The sequence below is a fragment of the Acinonyx jubatus genome, chromosome C2, assembly GCF_027475565.1.
Source record: "Acinonyx jubatus isolate Ajub_Pintada_27869175 chromosome C2, VMU_Ajub_asm_v1.0, whole genome shotgun sequence".
NCBI classification, from domain to species: Eukaryota; Metazoa; Chordata; class Mammalia; order Carnivora; family Felidae; genus Acinonyx; species Acinonyx jubatus.
The window spans coordinates 119,990,644-120,011,461 of record NC_069384.1 but is presented as its reverse complement, the minus strand read 5'-3'; the positions used below and the strand labels follow the sequence as shown (position 1 = coordinate 120,011,461).

General features: G+C 37.4%; 1 protein-coding gene across 3 annotated transcripts in view; it reads left to right on the top strand.

Moving 5' to 3' along the window:
- Nucleotides 1–19,651, top strand: part of RASA2 (RAS p21 protein activator 2) — a 121,002-nt gene extending 101,351 nt beyond the window's left edge. For all 3 annotated transcript variants that reach the window (XM_027061713.2, XM_027061711.2, XM_053221376.1), the window contains exons 20-24: nucleotides 11,342–11,424; nucleotides 12,651–12,859; nucleotides 13,553–13,656; nucleotides 13,995–14,184; nucleotides 16,546–19,651. In XM_027061713.2, coding sequence (XP_026917514.2) covers nucleotides 11,342–11,424; nucleotides 12,651–12,859; nucleotides 13,553–13,656; nucleotides 13,995–14,184; nucleotides 16,546–16,576 — 617 coding nt within the window. In that variant the 3' untranslated portion in view covers nucleotides 16,577–19,651. The remainder of the gene's footprint in view (nucleotides 1–11,341; nucleotides 11,425–12,650; nucleotides 12,860–13,552; nucleotides 13,657–13,994; nucleotides 14,185–16,545) is intronic.
- Nucleotides 19,652–20,818: the final 1,167 nt, after the last annotated feature.

The following is a 20,818-nucleotide window of genomic DNA, read 5'->3' as shown; positions in this document are numbered from 1 at the left end:
GTAGCAATGGAGGTGATAAAAATGGATCACATTCTGGATCTTTTTGAATGATAGTACTCAGATGTTTTGCTAAAGAATGAGTTATCAAGAGTGAGAGAAAGGCAAGTCAAGGATAACTCCAAGGATTTGGGCTTGTACAACTACACTGATGAAGTTGCCTTTTTAGAAAATAGACACATGAGTTCTCAATAGTGAAGAAACTTGTACAGCCATACCTCAGAGATATTGTGGGTTTGGTTCTAGACCACAACAATAAAGCTAGTTCACAATTAAGTGAGTCAAATGAGTTTTTTGGCTTCCCATTGTGTATAAATGTTATCTTTACACTCTACTGTGGTCTATTAAGTGTGCAATAGCATTATTTCTAAACAATGTACATACCTTAATTTAAAAATACTTCATTGCTTTATCCATTTATCAGTTGATGGGCATTTAGGCTCTTTCCATAATTTGGCTATTGTTGAAAGCACTGCTACAAACATTGGGGTACATGTGCCTCTAGGAATCAGCACTCCTGTATCCTTCAGATAAATTCCTCATAGTGCTATTATATATACAATGGAATATTACTTGACAATGAGAAAGAATGAAATCCTGCCATTTGCAGCAATGTGGATGGAACTGGAGGGTATTATGCTAAGTGAAATAAGTCAGTCAGAGAAAGCGTATGTTATCACTCATATGTGGAACTTGAGAGACTTAACAGAAGACCATGGGAGAAGGAAAGGGGAAAAAATAGTTACAGAGAGGGAGGGAGGCAAACCATTAGAGACTCTTAAATACAGAAACAAGCTGAAGGTTGATGAGGAAGTGTGGGGGAGAGGGGAAAATGGGTGATGGGCATTGAGGAGGGCACTTGTTGGGATGAGCACTGGGTATTGTATGCGATAAATCACAGGAATCTACCCCCCCCCAAACCAAGAGCACACTGTATATACTATATGTCAGCCAACTTAGTAACTTAGTAACTTAGTTAGATAGATAGATAGATAGATAGATAGATAGATAGATAGATAGATAGAAAGAAAGATAGAAAGAAAGAAAAGAAAGAAAGAAAGAAAGAAAGAAAGAAAGAAAGAAAGAAAGAAAGAAAGAAAGAAAGAAAGAAAGAAAAAGAAAGAAAGAAAGAAGAAAGAATTACCTCATTGCTAAAGAATGAAATCTTGGATTTGCAACGATGTGGATGGAGCCTGGGTTTATTATGCTAAACAAAATAAGTCAGAGAAAGACAAGTACCATATGATTTCACTCATATATGGAATTTAGGAAACAAAACAGATGAACATCTGGGAAGGGGATTAAAAAAGAGAGAGAGGGGAGCAAACCATAAGCGATTCTTAATATAAAGAACAAACTGAGGGTTGATGGAGGGAGGTGGGTGGGGTATGGGCTGAATGGGTGATGTATATTAAGGAGGACACCAGTTGTGTTTAGCACTGGGTGTTACATGTAAGTGATGAATCACTAAATTCTACTCCTGAAACCAATATCACACTGTATGTTAACCAACTAGAATTTTCAAATTTGGAAGAAAAAAGTTAAAATTGACCAAAAAAGTTTTCATTGCTAGAAAATGCTAACAATCTTCTGAGCTTTCAACCAGTCGTAATCTTTTTGCTGGTAGAGGATCTTGCCTCAGTGTTTGGCTGCTGACTTGATCAGGGTTAAAGTTGCTGAAGGCTGGGGTGGCTGTGGCAGTTTCGTAAAATAAGACAACTATGAAGTTTACCACATCACTTGACTCTTCATGAATGATTTCTCTGTTGCATGTGATGCTGTTTGATAGCACTTTGCCCACAGTAGAACTTCTTTCAAAATTGGAGTCAGCCTTCTCAAACTCTGCCTCTGCTTTATCAATTAAGGTTTATGTAATATTCTAAATCCTTTGTTGTCATTTCAGCAGTCTTCATGGCATCTTCACAGGAATAGATTCCATTTCAGGAAACAGCTTTCTTTGCTCCATAACAAGAAACTTCTCATCCATTAAAGTTTTATCATGGAATTTAAAGTTTTATCATGAAATTACAGGAAGTCAGTCATAATCTTTAGGCTCTGCTTCTACTTCTCTTGCTCTTTCCAACACATCTGCAGTTGCTTCCTCCACTGAAGTATTGAACCCCCTCAGTGTTACCAATGAGGGCTGGAATCAACTTGTTTCTTCGAAACTCTTGTTAATGTTGATATTTTGACCTCTTGGCATGAACTGTGAATATCCTTAATAGCATCTAGAATGGTAAATCCTTTCCAGAAGGTTTTCAATTTATGTTGCCCAGATCCATCAGAGGAACCACTATGTGTTTCTTAATAGCTATGTATTTCTTAAATGTCAAGACTTTAAAGTCAAAATTACTCTTTGATTCCTGGGCTGCAGAATGGATGTTGTGTTAGCAGCCATGAAACATTAGTCTCATTGTACATCCTCATCAGAGTATTTGGGTGATCAGGTACCTTGTAGTGAGCATTAATATTTTGAAAGGAATGTTTTTTTTCTGAGCGGTAAGTCTCAACAGTGGGCTTAAAATATTTAGTAAACCATGTGGTAAACAGATGTGCTGTCATCCTGGCTTTGTTGTTCCATTTATAGAGCATAGGCAGAGTAGATTTAGCATAATTTTTAAGGGCCCCAAGATTTTTGGAATGGTAAATGAGCATTGGCTTCAACTTAAAGTCAGCTACATTAGCTCCTAACAAGAGAGTGAACCTGTCTTGTGAAGCTTCGAAGCCAGGCATTGACTTCTCTCTAGATATGAAAGTCCTAGATGGCATTTTCTTCCAATATAAGACTGTTTTGTCTACATTGAAAATTTTGTTTAGTGTGGTTACCTTTATTAATTACCTTAGCTAGATCTTCTAAGTAACTTGCTGCAGCTTCTACATCAGCACTTGTTGCTTCGCTTTGTACTTTTGTGTTATGGAAATGGCTTCTTTCCTTCTTTTTCTGCTAGCTGCAAACTTTTCTTGTGGAGCTTCCTCACTTCTGATAGCCTTCATAGAATTGGAAAGAGTTAGGGCCTGGCTCTGGATTCGACTTTTGCTTAAAGGAATGTTGTAGCTGGTCTGATCATCTATCCCGACCACTAAAACTGTCTCCATATCATCAGTAAGGCTGTTGCAGTTTCTTATCATTCATGTGCTCACTGCAGTGACACTTTTTATATTTCCTTCAAGAGCTTTTCTGTTGCATTCACAACTTGGCTGTTTGGCACAAGAGACCTAGCTTTGAGCCTGTCTTGGCTTTCAACATTCCTTCCTCACTAAGCTTAATAATTTCCAGCTTTTGATTTAAAGTGAGACGTACAACTGTTCCTTTCACTTGAACACTTAGAGGCCATTGTAGAGTTATTCACTGGTCTAATTTCAGTATTGTTAGGTCTTAGGGACTAGGGAGGCCCAAGGAGAGGGAGAGAGATAGGAGAATGGCTGGTTGGTGGAATAGTCAGAATGCACATAACATTTATCAATTAAGTTTGTTGTCTTATGTGGGCATAGTTTGTGGCACCCCAGGAGAATTACAGTAGTAACATCAAAGATCACTTATCACCATAACAAACACAATAATAATGGCAAGGTTTGACATACTGTGAGAATTACCAGAATGTGACACAGACACGAGGAGAACAGATGCTGTTGGAAAAATGGTACCAATGGGCTTGCTTGATGCAGGGTTGCCACGGACCTTCAGTGTATAAAAAACACAGTATCTGTGAAGCACAATAAAAAAGCACACAATAAAATGAAGTATGTCAGTCTTAGACTCATTCTTTCATAGATAACAGATATAAACTTGGAAGAATATATAAAACAACTCTGAAGGATTTGACCCTCAAAAACTGGGAGCCATGATGGAATATATGATTATATGGCTTTTCTCTCTGAAAGCACTCCTGGCCAGTGCAATGGGAGACGGCTGAAATTGAGGCAGAAAGCCACAGTTTTGTTGGCTTGAGGTATCGAAAGATACAGTTCAGGACTGCCAGAGGAGCTGGAAATTGAGGAGGAAAAAAAAAAAAAAAAAAAAAGGATGAGTCTTCCACTCTGTATATGAACTCCCCTGAAATCCTTGGCTGACTCTTCAACTGCTTCTGCATTGGGGAACTTCAAAGGAGTTACTGAAAAGCAGTAACAGGAAAGATTTAAAAATATGAACAGATTTCAGTTTCTTTCCTCAGGAGAAACAGTTTGGATTTTAGATGGGCTTAAACACACTGAGGTTTTCATTGAAATATCAAAAGGGCAGTGGCTCAGCAGTGAAGACTGTGTCCTAAGATTCAGAATAAAATATAAAACCAAGCCTCAGAGCAATCAACCAATGCAACTGTACAAGGGAAGGTAACTGAATCCACCTTATCTACAATGTGTCATTCATAATGTCCAGTATACAATGAAACGTTAACAAGTTTGAGAAGAAACAGTAAAATAGGACACATAGCTAAGAGAAAAAGGAATCATTATAAGTAGACCCCTCTGGGATGCCTGGCTAGCTCAGTCGGTTAAGCATCCAACTTCAGCTCCAGTCACGACCTCGTGAGTTTGAGCCCCACATCAGGCTGTGTTGACAGCTCCGAGCCTAGAGCCTGCTTCAGATTCAGAGTCTATGTCTCCCTCTCTCTCTGCCCTGTCCCCCCCCCCACTCTCTGTCTCTCTCAAAAAATGAACAAACATTAAACTAAGAAGTCCCCTATGTGGTTTATGTGTTGGAATTACAGACATGAACTTTAAAGGTATTATAAGTACTTCAAGGACAATGTAAGACAGTTAAGAGTAAAGAAATGAGGGATTTCAGTAAAAGAAAACAATAGAAACTTAAAAGGAATCAGATGGAAATCTAGAAGTGAAATATTTCAACTGAAATATTGAAGAAGAAACGTTCAGGAAACTTGAAGATAGATTAGTAGAAATTATCCACTCTAGGAACACAGGGAAAAAAGTCTGGAAGCGAAAAAAACCAGTAGAACCTCAGTGGCTTTTGGAATAATATTTGGCAGTCTAGTAAATGCATGATTAATGTCAGGAGAGTAGAGAAAGAGTAGAGCAGAAAAAATATTTGAAGAAATAATGGCCTGAATTTGGTGAAAAAAATTATTTTACAGATCTAAGAATCTCCCTGAACTCCAAACCTGATAAAGAAAATCACACTTAGGCCTATATAGTAATTAAACCAGAGATATATAGAAAATCTCAAAAGCAGAACAGAAGACAGAGTGAGTGCATGCAGGAGAACAAGAGTACAGTTGACAGCTAACTTCTCATAAGAAGCAACTAAAGCCAAAAGACAATGGAATAATAACCTCTTTAAAGTGCTGGAGAAAAAAAGCTCTCAACCTAGAATCGTAGTGAAAATTTCCTTTATTTTTTAAAAATGTTTATTTGTTTTTGAGAGAGAGTGCACACGAGCAGGGGAGGGGCAGAGAGAAGTGGGGACAGAGACTCCAAAGCAGGCTCTTTGCTGACAGCAGGCAGCCCATGTGGAGCTCATACTCAAACCGTGAGATCCTGACCTGAGCTGAAGTCGGATGCTTAACCAACTGAGCCACTCAGGTGCCCCGAAAATTTCCTTTAAAAATGAAAATATCCTTTAGGGTAGATGAAAGCCAGGAGACTCCATTGCAAACAGCTTTGTATTCTAGGAATGCTAAAGGAAAATTTTCAGGCTGAGGCGAAATAACACCGCATGGAAACTTAGATGTGCAGGAAGGAATGAAGAGCACTGGAAATGGTAAATATGTAGCTAAATGTAAGAATGTCTTTTCTCTTTTCTCAATTTCTTTAAAAAACAACTGTTTATGGACAACTAGGTGGCTCAGTCGGTTAAGTGTCTGACTCTTAATTTCGGCTCAGATCATGATCTCGTGGTTCATGAGATCAAGCCCCATGGAGCCTGTTTGGGATGCTCTCTCCCCTTTTTCTCTGCCCCTTTCCCCACCCACTCATGCTCTCTCTCAAAATAAATAAATAAAAAGCAATTGTTTAATGCAAAATTTATAACACTAAATTACGCAGTTTATAACAAATCTTGATATAGGACAGGAGTAGCAGAAAGGGAAGGGATAGACTAAATTATTGCAAGGATTTTGTATTTTATGTGAAATGACAACATAATTTTAAGTAGACTGTAATGAATTAAGGCTGTATATTATAATCTCTAGAACAAAAACCTTTTTTAAAAAAAGTATAGCCCACCCTTTCTCCCTTACCCAAAAAGTAAATAAGCAAAGATGGCAGGAGAGGAAGAACAATGGAGCAAAAATCAGATGGAGTAGGTAGAAAACAAAATGAAACAAAAAATAGCAAAATGATAGCTTAAACACAGCCTTATCAATAATTACAATTATTACAATTACAACACTGTGCTGTAATAAGATTGTACAACACAATGAGATTGTAATGTAATAAGGCCAAAAAAAAAAAAGGAAGGGAAAGAAGGCAGGGACACCTGAGTGGCTCACTCAGTTAAATGTCCAGCTCTTGATTTTGGCTCAGGTCATGATCTCACAGTTAATGAGTTTGAGCCCCATGTCAGGCTGACAATGTAGAGCATGCTTCGGATTCTGTCTCCCTCTCTCTGCCCCTCCCCCACTGGTGTGCTCATGATTGCACGCACGCTCTCTCTCTCTCTCTCTCTCAAAAAAGTTTTAAAAAAATTTTTAAAGGAGAAAATGGGGTGGGTGGGTGGGTGTTTCAGTCGGTTAAGCATCCAACTTTGGCTCAGGTCATGATCTCACAGTTTGGTTTGTGGGTTCGAGCCCCATGTCAGACTTTGTGCTGACAGCTCAGAGCCTGGAACCTAATTCAGATTCTGTGTCTCCCTCTCTCTCTTCCCCCTCCGCTCGCACTCTGTCTCTCTGTCTCTGTCTCTCAAAAAAGAAATAAACATTAAAATAAAAGGCATACATAGGTATCCTAAGGAATCTTCAAAACAAATACTTGAACCAGTAAGTGGAGGCCTTGAGATACAAGATTCATATATATATAAACCAATTGTATTTCTATAAACCAGAAGGAAACTGCTAGAAAATGAAATCTTTAAAATACCATTTACAGGGGCGTCTGGGTGGCTCAGTTGGTTAAGCGTTGGACTCTTGGTTTTGGCTCAGGTCATGAGTTCGAGCCCTACATCAGGTTGCGTGCTAACATCATGGAACCTGCTTAGAATTCTCTCTCTCCTTCTTTCTCTGCACTTCCCTCGCTTGCTGCTCTGCCTCTCTCAAAATGAATAAATAAAACTTAATAAAAAAAATACCATTTACAGTAGCAGCTCCCCTCCTCCCCTCCCCCAAAAAATATTTAGCAATAAATTTAACCTAAGAAGTACAAGACCTATGCACTGAAAACAATAGAACATTACTGAGATAAAATAAAGAAGACATAAAGGAGACCTACATCATGTTTGTGAACTGGAAGATTCAGTATTTTTTAAGAAGTCACTTCTCAAATTTACCTCTCCAGTTCATCTTGATTTTAACACAGTGCTACTCCAAATCTCAGCAAGCTTTTTTTGTCGTATTCACAAAGTTGTAAGATCATGAATTCTGGGGCATTTTCATCACCCCAGAAGGAAACTCTGTGCCCATTAGAAGTCACTCATCATTCCTCCCTTCTCCCAGCTCCTAACAACTGTCTGTTTACTTTCTGTGTCTATGGATTTGCCTGTGCTGGGGATTTCATATAAATGGACTCATAAAATATATAACCTTTTGTGACTGACTTTTTTCACTTAGCATAATGTTTTCTAAGCTCATCAATGATATAGGCTGAGTCAGTGCTTTGTTCCTTTTATGACTAAATCCATTGTATGGATATAAGCCAAATCTTGTTTATCCATTAATAAGTTGGACATTTAGATTGTTCCCAATTTTTTACTATTATGAGCAATTCTGCTGTGAACATTTGTATGGACATATGTTTTTTATTCTCTTGGGTGTGTGTATACGTAGAGATGGAATTGATGAGTCATATGGTAACTCTTTTTGGTAGAAATAATGGAGATTTTAACTGAAACCGGGTTTCATTCATCTAATAGGGAAACTTAATGCACTAACATTTATTACGATTATTATGATTACTGCTTTGTTTTGTGCTTTCTGTTTACTAGGCTTTTCTGCTTATTGGGTTTATTTTCCTTTTCCTGCCTTTTTATTGTAATAATCAGGCCCACGCACGTTCTTGATTGCATGCTCGTACACTCTGTCTCATGAGAGAATTTGGGCATCATATTTCAACTCTGCAGTTGTTAACAGACAAATTTAAACTTCCATGTTTATCTTAAGGTCTACAGTTAATCAAAGTCCCCACTCAGGAAAAGAACCGTAGGATGCTTTCAATTCATTATTTTCCCAAACTAATGGGAAAGCTAATGACTCCCTAGTGAAGTCATCCAAAATGTAATACCAGGTTCTCATTTTTCTTTTAACTTTATATGTTACATTTTAATGTTTTCTATCCATGCTTAACAGTTTTGCTGATTACTTTACCCAGCAATATTTCTTGCATAACATATTTGCCTTTTCCTGCATTTATTTTTTATTTTGCAGGAGTGCTTCCTCAAAGAATTATTTCAATAGGCTTATGGCTGATAATTGTTCTGGGTCTTTGAGTATTAAACAATGTATTTTACCCTTACTCTTCAATGATAGTGAGACTGGATTTAAAATTTTCCCTCAGAACTTTGAAGATACTACTTAATGGTTTCCTAGTTTACATTTTTGCTGGTGAGAATTTTGATATCAATCTGGTTCTGTCTTGATTCTTCTCCCTAGAAACTTTTAGGACTTTCTTTAGTCTTCAAGTTCTAATATTTGACTCCCTAGTATGAGGTAATGGTCTTTTTCTTTCCATCCTGCTCAGCACTTGGGTCCTTTCAGTCTGAAGATTGCTATTTTTATCTCTGGGACATTTCCATTGGTAATTTTCTCCGGAACACTCTTTCTGTTCTGCTTCTGGAATTCTTATCAGGTATTGAAACTTCTAAATCTGTCCATCATGGCTCTTCTTTTAATTTTTTGTGTCTTTGTTCTTTTGTACTGTATTTTTGGAGAGCCCTCAGTGAAATCTCCTCTTTTACTAATTCAGCTTGCAATTCATTTCAGTTAATATTGCTAACTATGAAGTTAACTCTAACGACATCATGATAGTATGTGTGCCTGGGAGCAATGTGTTTTCTCTACAAATGCTGTTATAATTTGCCCAGAAATGAACAAATCCAGCAATTAATTCCAGGGTGTGTGAATGCTTTATGTATAAAATAAATCTAAAGATAGAAACTTCCTGCAAAAATATAAAATTATCTGTAATTTCTATGGTGCTACCCCATGTAGATCAGTACCCAAAGGAAATTTATTATACCCTTCATTTCCTTAAATGTTATCCTCTTTGTTGCGTCTGTGTGTCTCCTTCAGGGTGCTGATTTTCCTCATTGTTTGGTGATCTTTTTGGTGATTTCCTCATCTTTATGTTTTTACAGTCTGTTCATCTGCTTGAGTGTTCAGTAGCCTCCTGCCAATGATTGTGAGGGAAGTACAGGACAAGCTGCCAAGGGGCAAGGCTGCGGGTGCTTGTGTCCTGGTGTGGATGCTCTCCTTCCCTCTGAGGGTCAGCGACTACCTGTGACATAGTACTGTGGTTGCAGCCCCAGTAGGCATCATTACTGCTAGAGCCTGGAACATGCACCCCTGTTGACTGCTGCTTAGTACAGTCTGAAGGAGGGGGAGCTCTCCCAGATGCAGCTTACCTATTAATCCTCTCCATGTATGTCTGAGTGTGTGTGTGTGGGGGTGTGTGTGTGTGTGTGTCCGTCCATCCTTGTGTCTCCAGTCCCCAGCTGTCTGTGTCCCTTGACTCTGGCTTGAAGCTCTCTTCTAACTACTACTTTTGCAGATGTCTTTTCCTTCATCTGGTTCGGGCTGTGGCTTCCTTCAGTTTACGCTCTCCCCCCTCCCCTCCCCCCCCGCTGCCATAAATTTGATCTTGTCTGCTTCCAGGAAACTGCTGATAGTCTTTTCTTATTTTCTCTTGCGCTTATGATTTGTATTTGTTGAATTTAAATGTTTTCTGAGAAAAGTTTTCCTTAACTACCCAATTTAAAGTCACTTCCCAATTGCTTTCTAGTATATCACCTCAGGTTATTTTCATTGTAACATTTATCTCGACCTAATATTTGTCTTCTACCAGTCTTTCTAGACCTAAGCGCAGACTTCATTAGGGGTCTTAGATATTCTGTTTACTACTGTATCCAAAGTGGTTAGAACAGTGTCTGGTATATAGTAGGCATTAAATGTATGATAGTTGAATTAAGTAACTTTATCTTTTTAAAAAAATGTTACATCACATCTGCTTGAATTACACAAATTTTGGATTTTACACCAGCAACCAGGCTTAACAAATATTTTAGGTTAACCTCTCTGCAAATATTTTAGGTTAACCTTTATTAACCAAATAGCTGTCTTTGATTAGAAAGCTGTACATTAATCCATGGACCAGTACAAAGTGTAAAGGTCTTAACCTCCAGCACTTAAATACATATGTCATTAAACTCTGTGAGAATAAAAGCAAAGCTTTGATTTTACTAAGAACAACATTACAGAATGGCCAGGAAAAGTCATAACTATATTTGCTTATAGTTTCTATAAATATATGAGATAGTGTCTATTCTGGTAAATTATAAATCGAAAATACATCATATCATCATGATATGTTATAATGGAGCTCCTTTAGCAAACTCAGATTTCCAAATTCTTAAATTAGGTGAAGGATTCACTCTTCCAAATAAAAACTTTACTCTTGTTCCCTATATCTCTTAGAGTAAATTTGGTAGTTCTAGTCATCTGACCAGCCAGTATATGATAGTAATGAACAATTTTTCAATTTCAATCATAGTTTTCAGGGTCAACCCCTTAAATATTACACTATTAAAACAGAAAAATCTACTTAGGAACAGTCTGAGTCACTCCCTATGTGAGAACTCCCTGAAAGAAAATTCCATGTCTGGGCAAGTTTTGAGCAGGCCTCTACTGCTAAGTATAATATTTTTTCAGCCCCCATATAATTGTTTCAAAAGATATTAACATTTCAATTTTCTACATTGAGATCAAATTTCTTCCCACATTTTTCCGTAAAAATTTTTAAAACTTTATATTGAAAAAAGTAAAGAGGAAGTCACTTTATAGAAAACAAGCAAAATTCATCTGTTCCATAAAACAAAGAATACTTAAATGTGTATCATTCAGAAACCTTCAGATTATATTCCTGCTATGACGAGGATGAGCTTAAACTTCACAGATTTAACCTCTCACATAATTCTGATGGAAATTATTTTAATCTTGTTCTACTTTTATTAATAATTTAGGCAAAGATGCAATTTATACAATTCCAGTGAAAAACATTCTTGCTGTAGAAAAACTGGAAGAGAGCTCTTTCAACAAGAAAAATGTAAGTTACATAAATATTATTTTTAAAGTTTTAAATGTATTGGTTGAAAATTTTTAAGAGATTGTTTTTATTTTTGCCATTAATCATTAGTATTTTATAATTGCTGGCTAGAACTGTGTCTTAAAATTGTCCATTATTGCTCCTGAAACTAATGGAACATCATGTGTCCATTGTATTCAAATAAAAAACATTTTTTAAAGTTTATCTTTTAGAGAGAGTACAAGCAAGTGAGGAGCCAAAAGAGAGGAAGAGAGAGGATTCCAAGCAGACTCTGCACTGAAAGTGCAGAGCCTGATGCAGGGCTCGAACTCACGAACTCTGAGATCACTACCTAAGCCAAAATCAAGAGTTGGACACAACCGACTGAGCCACCCAGGCGCCCCAAATAAAAAATATTTTTAAATAAATAAATTGTCCATTATTGTTGATGCCTTATATAGTCTGTCTAGCCTATTAAAGGTACTTTCTCAGTACGTGCCTAATCTGACCTCTCAACTTGACATTCAAGTCTTTTTTTTTTTTTTTTTGACATTCAAGTCTTTAATAATATAGTCCCAATCTGTGCAATCTTATCTCCTGCAACCACTCAGTATATACTGTGTACTCAAACCCGTCAGGATGATTTCCTGTTTCTCTGTATTTCCCCACTGCTTTGCCCTTACTCATACTTTTTCCTCCATCTGCATTTCCCTCCCTTTATTAGTGTTTATATGATAGAGTTCATTCTTTGGACATGTGTGGCTTCTAAAAATTATATTCTGTGGTACTACTTAGTACCACGTGACTCAGATTGTCCTTGGAACTAACTTACTTGAAAAGTAACAATTCATGGGGTGTCTGGGTGGCTCAGTCAGTTAAGTGTCTGCCTTCTGCTCAGGTCATGATCTTGTGGCTCGTGAGTTCGACCCCTCATTGGGCTCTATGCTGAGAGCTCAGAGCCTAGAGCCTGCTTCAGATTCTGTCTGTCTGTCTCTGTCTCTCTCTTTCTCTCTCTGTCTCTCTCTGTCTCTCTCTGCCCCTGCCCTGCTCACACTGTCTCTCTCAAAAATAAATGAATGTTAAAAAATATATATATAAATAAAAAAAAGAAAATAACAATTCATAAGCTACCTGAATAGTAGTTATCTAGCCAAGCAAACTATATTTCTTTTACATAACTTTTTCTGTTTGTACTGTGTTGGTTTTTAGACTCTGTTACTAACTTTTTATCTTAATTGCTTATGAAGATGTTCCAAGTAATACATATGGAGAAACCGCTCTATGTCCAGGCAAATAATTGTGTAGAAGCTAATGAATGGATAGACGTACTCTGCAGGGTCAGCCGATGCAATCAGAACAGGCTCAGTTTTTATCATCCCTCTGCGTATCTCAATGGAAACTGGCTCTGCTGTCTGGAGACCAGTGAAAACGCTCTGGGCTGCAAGCCATGTACTGCGTAAGTTTCTTTCTTATTAAAAAAAGCAATGTTTCAAGTGTGGTATATGGACAGAAAGAAAAATTCTGCCATAAAGTAGAAGGAAGTACTGATACATGCTGCAACATGGATGGACCTTGAAAACATGCTAAGTGAAAGAAGCCAGACACAGGCCATATACTATATGATGGCATTTGTATAGTGTATCCAGAGTAGGTAAATTTATAGACACAGAAAATAATTTAGTGGTTGTGACAGGCTAGAAGGAGGGAGATTTGGGGAGTGCTCATGGATACACTTCTTGGGGTGGTGAAAATTTTCTCCAGTGTTTGGCCCAGGTCAAAAAATTGGGGTCAGGATGGGCAATTTTAAAATAGATACACAAGCCTGAGCAAGGAAGGACTTAGCATTCTCTTTCTGATTGCATGGAACAGCCATCGTAGGTAGCTGTGTCGACTTAAGAAGTAATATATTGCTTTTGTGCTGAAGCATAGGTGTTATGAAAATGATTTCTCTTTAGATTGGATTTGGATTAGAGTTGCATAATGACCAAAGCTCTCATGGCCCCATTTTATTAGATTATCAGATGAGACTAGATTGCTGAGGTTCTGCAAAGTTCTGTGGTTCTGTTTTCTAGTCTCAAGCCACCAAAAGTTTTCAGCATGTTAACAAAGTGAAATTTTTCAATGTCTTTAATTTCATTTTTTACCATAGAGGTGTCCCTGCAGACATCCAAATAGATATTGATGAAGACAGAGAAACAGAAAGAATTTATTCCCTTTTTACCCTCAGTTTACTTAAGCTGCAGAAAATGGAAGGTAAATGTACAATTAAAATATTTTTATATAACCCATGATCCTTCATTACCAGTTACTGATATAATTGCTTTGGCATTGTCTTAAAATTGAAAATACCCCTAGCTTTACCAAAATATTACTTATATGAACATTGATAAACTCTCAAGTGGGCGTTTTTCATAGATACTCATGAAAGTACTGTTTTTGCATATATGTGTTGTTCGAAAGTATCTGGGTTATCTGTGCATTTCCAGTGGGAAATCTTCCCAGCTTGAAAAACTTGAAAAGTTCTTATGTATTCTAAAAATTACATTTGTGGAATTTAGTTTTCTGATCAGAGATTTTACTGCTCCTTGTAGAGGCTTGTGGAACTATAGCAGTCTATCAAGGACCACAGAAAGAGCCTGATGATTATTCTAACTTTGTAATTGAGGATTCTGTAACAACCTTTAAGACAATTAAGCAAATTAAAAGCATCATAGAGAAGCTAGATGAACCTCATGAAAAGTATAGGAAGAAAAGATCAACTAGTGCAAAATATGGGAGCAAGTAAGTATTTTTAAGATACTCTAAACACATTTTTAAACATTGTTTGACCGTAAGAGACTCTTGAAAACTGAGACTAAACTGAGGGTTGATGGGGGGTGGGGCAGAGGGGAAAGTGGGGGATGGGCACTGAGGAGGGCGCCTGTTGGGATGAGCACTGGGTGTTGTAGGGAAACCAATTTGACAATAAATTTCATATTAAAAAAATAAATAAACATTGTCTGAGATTCCAACTACTACTAGGTATGTACAACTGACGTGCAGGCCTCCCGCCTACCTTCATCTTTCAGGACCCAGCTCAGAACCTTTCTCTTGTGTGTTAAGTTCCCCTGTCCACTCACACAGTGATCTTTGTCTTTGTAGTTCTGGTATTGTTTCTTTATGTTGGTGCTGTACTTTATCACCACTTTTAATGTTAAAATTAATTATTCCATTAAATTGAATACTTAGTAGTTTTTGTTTTGTTTTTACTATTCCTCTTCCTTCTTAATATCTCTGACAGTGCCTTATACATACTAAGTACTAAAAAAAAAAAAAACAGCTGTGAAAATGCTAGAAGTATTTTATAGTTGATTCTTTGGACTCATCTCAGATGTAGGTGGATATTACCATGGATAACAACAGCAACAACTAACATTTTATTAGAAGCTTAGTCCACTGCTAAGCGCTGTATATTATGTATACAGAGTTTTATATTTTATATCCTATCACTTAGATTGTTTTTAGAATCCCCATTGATGTGGCTTAACCAAAAGGACATGTTTCTACCTCACAAATAAAGTCCTGACTTCCATGGCTGGTTAGTTCAGCAACTCAGCACTGTCATCAAGGGCTATCCAGCCACCAACCCATCCTCAGCAGGATGGTTTCCGTCCTCCTCAAGCTTGTCCTCTTACGGTCACAGATGAGTTGCAGTAGTTCACTATTTTTATATAATATCCAGAGGCAGAAAGACCTGTTTCCTTCTCACAAAGAAGAAAGAACCTTATCTAAAGTTACCCCCCACCGCTTTCCCTGGGACACAGGTCTGCACAGTACCAGCACTTAGAATCAGAGTCATGTTCACACAGAGGTGAAGAGGAGAGGATGGTTCTTAGACCAGCAAATGAGTATTTGCCACACTGTGCACTCTCCCACTCATCCTCGCATCAGCCATGGTTATATTCCCATTTCATAGCTAGAGACACTGAGGCTCAGGGAAGTTAAGTGCTTTGCCCAGGGTCATACAGCTGATTAGTGAGGGAGCTTTGAATCCTTGTGCCACCATTTGAAGTATTCTTTAAAAATTACTTGATTATTGGGGCACCTGGCTGGCTTAGTCAGTTAAGCATCTGATGATTTCAGCTCAGGTCATAATCTCACAGTTTATGAGATCAAGGCCCACATTGGGCTCCATGCTGAAAGTGCAGGGCCTGCTTGGGATTCATTCATTCGCATTCACGCGCGCGCTCTCTCTCTCCCTCTCCCTCTCCCTCTCCCTCTCCCTCTCCCTCTCCCTCTCTCCCTCCCTCCCTCCCTTCCTCTCTCCCTCTCCCTCCCTCTCTCTGTCTCCCTCTCTCTCCCTCCCTTCTTCGCTCCCTCCCTCTGCCTCTCCCCTGCACACATTCTTTCTTTCTCAAAATAATTTTTTTTAAATAATGTGATTATTAATTACATCTTTGATTTATGAACAATAAAAACAGTTTGACAGATGTAAATGTTTTTGTTCTCCCTGGATAGAAGGCTCAGTACATTAGAAAGGTTATCGTAACTATCCGCATCCTTTTTTTGTTTGTTTGTTTTTTTAAGTAGGCTCCATGCCCCCAATGATGAGGGGCTTGAACTCACAACCCTGAGATCAAGACCTGAACCAAGATCAATATTCAGATGCTTAACTGAATCCTGTCTTTTCTATGTTAGTGTAATTGGCTCTCTTCCAACAGTGCTAAAACAAGTTTTCTTGGAGTCCCTGGAAATTTCCATCTGAGGTTCTAGCCAATGCTTGACCACCCTTCTTAAATAGTACCTATCCCCTCCGACACACACACTGTATCTTTTCCCAGCTTTATTTTTCTCTATTAAAAAATGCCAGTCTCTCTTGTACTAAATATCTTCCTTGTTTGTTTTACTTTCCCTATGCCAGAAAGTAAGCTGTGTGAGAGCAGGGTTTTGTCTATTTTGTTCACTACTGTATCCATAGCTTCTAGAATAGTGCCTTACATTTAAAAGGTGATCAGTAAATACTTGTTGAATTAATGAAATAAGCCTTGACATGAGAGATTATCAGGGGAAAATTATACTTAATGGATACTATGAGATAATTTGTCACTTTTTAAAGTGTTACATTTTCTGACTTTTGAAAAATGGTTTTCTTTTATTTTTTAGGGAAAATCCAATTGTAGGAAAAACATCTTAGAGTGTGACCAATTGATTCAGAAGAACTGGAAAATACTGTTTTTGTTGGAGTTTTTCAATTCATCATGTATTTTGTTCTTAGTATTTAAGAATGAACATTGGCTTCAGTGTCACCTGCATTCACGTTGTATTTAATAATTGAAAGTAACTGGGAATCCTGGTATTGATGCATTACTAGAGAATTTGAAATTCAAGATTCCCTTCATATCTTACGTGTCAAAAGCCATGCATCTGCAACTTGTTTTTAATAGAAAGAATCTTCCTAAAGAAGCTTTGTAACAAAAGAACTCCTCCATAGCAAGAGACCATCTCTTCTTGTAACACTCCATGTTCTGTGGACTTTCACTACCATTAGTGCCTGCTCTATACTGCCAGTGTTGTGTTTTACTAGAGAATCCCAATCCATGACAATTCAGAGCTTTCCATTTAATTCATCTAGACCCTCCCTCTTCAAAAAAGAAAAAAAAAAGAGATTTTTCCTTTTGTCTGTTAGTCATTACAGATTACATTAGGGACTTTAGAAAACTGCCAGAGCATCCTTGAAGGTTGGTGGATCCTTTTGCCTATTTAAAGATGTAAACAGAACCCAGACAGGAGGAATCAGAGAACATATACTGTTTTGTGCATCTTGTTTACATTTGGGATGAGTGATGGCAGATGAAATACAATGAGATCACTAAATTTTTGTGGTTGTTTTAAATATCAGGTACTCATTTTCTTGATTTGAGAGTTCGAGTTAATATGACTTGTAAGGACGTCTCTTCTGAAAAAGAAGAGACAGGAAACGGTGAAAGACGGTGGTAGGAAAATCCCTTGACTTCACCCGTTACTCCGCATTATTATCATAAGGGCCACCACCAGGACACCCTCCTCCTAGTGTGAGGTTGGGAGCTAACTCGAGAACAGTCACTCGGCGCACTTTAATAATCTGGGCTGCCCCAGATTATACTTTAGATACTCTGTGGTATCTAATCTTTATGATCAGTTGAATGATCAGTGTTTAAGTCTAGAAATAGTGCTTTCCTGAAAATGTTTATATTTCATTGCTGTTTTCTTATTGCCTGCTAGCCAAAAGGAGTGTGGGCAAGCAACTGTTTTAATTCTGTTTTTCCGTAATGATTTACTTTTATCCTAAAAACCATAATTGTATATAAGCATTTGAAGCAAGTTGCTTCCTTGAAGTTAAGAGGGATACAAATTGCTTCATCAGTATTAAAAACCATGGTACTCTTATTCTGTCTTTTTAAATTTAAATCATTTTCTAAATGTGGTACCTTGAACCTTGGAGTATTTACATATTTCTGTTTAAAACTGTGACTTATCAATGTAAGTCTAGCTAGTAGTGCTTTTTTTGTTTTCCTGAGCATAAGCTAAACTTCAGGATATACTTTGCCAGTTACGTTATTGGTGAGTAGTTGTTTTTAAATTATATTATTACTAGGGAATTTTTTTAAAGACCATTGGCACACAATCAAAGTCGTTCCATAAATGATTATAACTGACCAATGTCTTTCTCTCAATGACTTGTTAAAATCATTTGGTTTTATTTAAGAATCAGTCCTAGTCTCCATTATGGTAGGTTTATTCCTGGCCCATTTTAAAGACAAATTTGAAAGATTCCTTTAAATTTTATGAGCTTGTATATTCCATAAATTACACTGATTTATCAATGTGAAAGAATTTAACCATTTAATAAATTTCTCATTGTTGAATTTCATTCAGATTGAAATGTCCTTTTAAGAGTCTCTGAGATGTCTACCTGAAAAGGACATGTGAGCATTGCCAATTACCACTTGTTACTCTCCAGTGGCTGTTTTAGCCCTCTGCTAGTTCTTCAAGGCAAAAGAAATATTTTTTTAATATTTCTGATATCAAATCCCCTATTATGGTGGTTTTTAAAGATTATGGCATTATCAAAGGGACCAAGGCTGTGTGTGAATACATGACTCTGAATTTGAAGGGAAGAGTTCAGTCATATAGTTATTTTTTTTCACAGGACACTTTTAAACACCTTGTTTGACTGGAATTAACCGGTTTGGCACAGCCTAAACAGAAGTAATGTGAAATTAAATTAATTTTCTTTAAAAGTCTTCTGAAATAAAAGACCATGTCAGTAGGATCTTAGGATAACCTAGGTACTTGCTTCCAAGGGCCTCTTCCCTCTGTTGTTACTTAGGAGTACTTTAGTTTCTGCTATGTGATGTGCTTTCTCTGCCTTTTCCACACTTGAAAACTACATGGCAGCTCACTTCACCCTAAAAACCTGAAAACGCCTAGAAGGACAGAAAAGGATGATTTGGAAAAACCCTTGCCATAAATGCCAGTTCTGGTTCTTAGTTTAGCCATTTTCATCAGTTGCAATTTTGGCGATCTGTTGTTATTGTTTGTTCTGGGGTTTTTTTAGTTTGGTTTTTTAATAGTAATTTAGTAAGATGATGGCAATAGCAAAGTTTTTTACTCCCAGGAATATTAATGTATCAAGTTGAATGATTTTATTTGCCAAAGAAGTATGTTTTAATATCACGGGTAATGGCTAAGTGTCAAAACTAGGTTTTCCCTTATCATAAAAGAAAAGTGATGAATGATATGGCTTTTGTTTGTTTCTGAAGCCTGATTTCATTCATAGACTCATTAGTGCCAGGTTTTAGAGAACAGACTTTTTTCTTTTTCTTTTTGCTTTTTTTTTTTTTTTTTTTTTTAGTAAAAGCACCTTTAATTTGTTCTAACGGTACATCCTGTAATGACAATGCTACAAAGCCTTTTAGGTGTCCTTACAGTATGTGAAAAATACAGGACTCATTCTAGAGTTAAATTACCTGTCATGACTGATGTTATTGGCTTCCATTTTTATTAACTTGGAAATTAATATGTTGCTAGTAAATATTGGTTTTTACAGTGTCCAGTTTGAAAATATAAGTTATCAAAACTTAATGTAGTGAATTTGTGTAACCATGTTGTATTGTTGAGAATGTATTTTTATTTAAATTTTATTTTCTTATCAAGAGTATTAATAAAAATTAAAAACTTTTGTAACTGTCGCTTGGAAATAACTCAAATAAATTACAAGAAGCCTGTCTATTCTTTGTGAGACCTCACTTTCTTACTGGTTTCAGAATTCTGCTTGTTTAAAATTATTATACCTTACCTGTTAGTAAGGGAATAGCAAATTTGAGAACTCCTCAGGAACAAAAAAGAATAAAGCAATCTGGAAAGAGCTCAGATTCTTTTCTTGCACTTAACTAAGCTGATTTTTGATGCACTATGGTCCTTAATTTGCTTATTCATTCAACAGACTTGTTTTGAGGACCTACAGAGTGGAGGCACCATGCAGGATTCCTTCATTCCCGATAGCCAGGTACGTCTGGTATACAGGAATATATTCCCCTCCTGTCTAGGTAAGTTGTTTAGAGCTGACTTTTTCAGCCTATGTTAGACTTTAAAAAAAAAAAAAAAAATTTTTTTTTAATGTTTATTTCTCAGGAAAAGACAGCACGAGTCGGGGAGGGGCAGAGAGAGGGAGACACAGAATCCAAAAGAGGCTCCAGGCTCTGAGCCTGGGGCTCAAACTCATGGGCTGTGAGATCATGACCTGAGCCGAAGTTGGACACTTAACCAACTGAGCCACTCAGGTGCCCCTAGACTTTTTAAAGTATCCTGTGTTCTACTTTTCTCAAAATGTTGGCATCAGAGCTTTTCTGGTTACTCAGGTCCTACACATTAGCCTGCCCTATAGTTTGACCTTTAGTGCGGTCCGTCTGGATGTTAGGATTTGACCATGTTGTGCCATGCTGAATTCTCTAGAAAATATAAAGTAACAGCACCAAAGACCGGGTTAGTGGGTAGCTTGTGCCCACAACGAGAGCAGCTAGGGTGTTTCCCCATTAGTGCTGCAGCAGCCCTCTTTTCATTTCTAAATGAACCTCTGTAAAATGTAGCCCCTGCGACTCCAGAAGAGTTTGAGGTTAATAAAGAGGAACAAGCAAGGTTCCAAATACCTAGGGATCCTATTTTTATTGAAATACCAGAATCCTGCTCATACTAGCTCATGTATTAGAACTTGTCAGAAACATCGGTGACTTCAAGTTATAGTCTGTGATATGAACAAGCTAGTTCTTTGACGAGAGAGGCTGTCCTACTTTTCCCTTTCCAAATTTCAGGATTCCAAAAGAGGAGATACCTGTAAATAGAGGTCAAGTAGGGCCCCTTCATGTGTACACCAGAATACGAAGGCGTGGCTAGCACT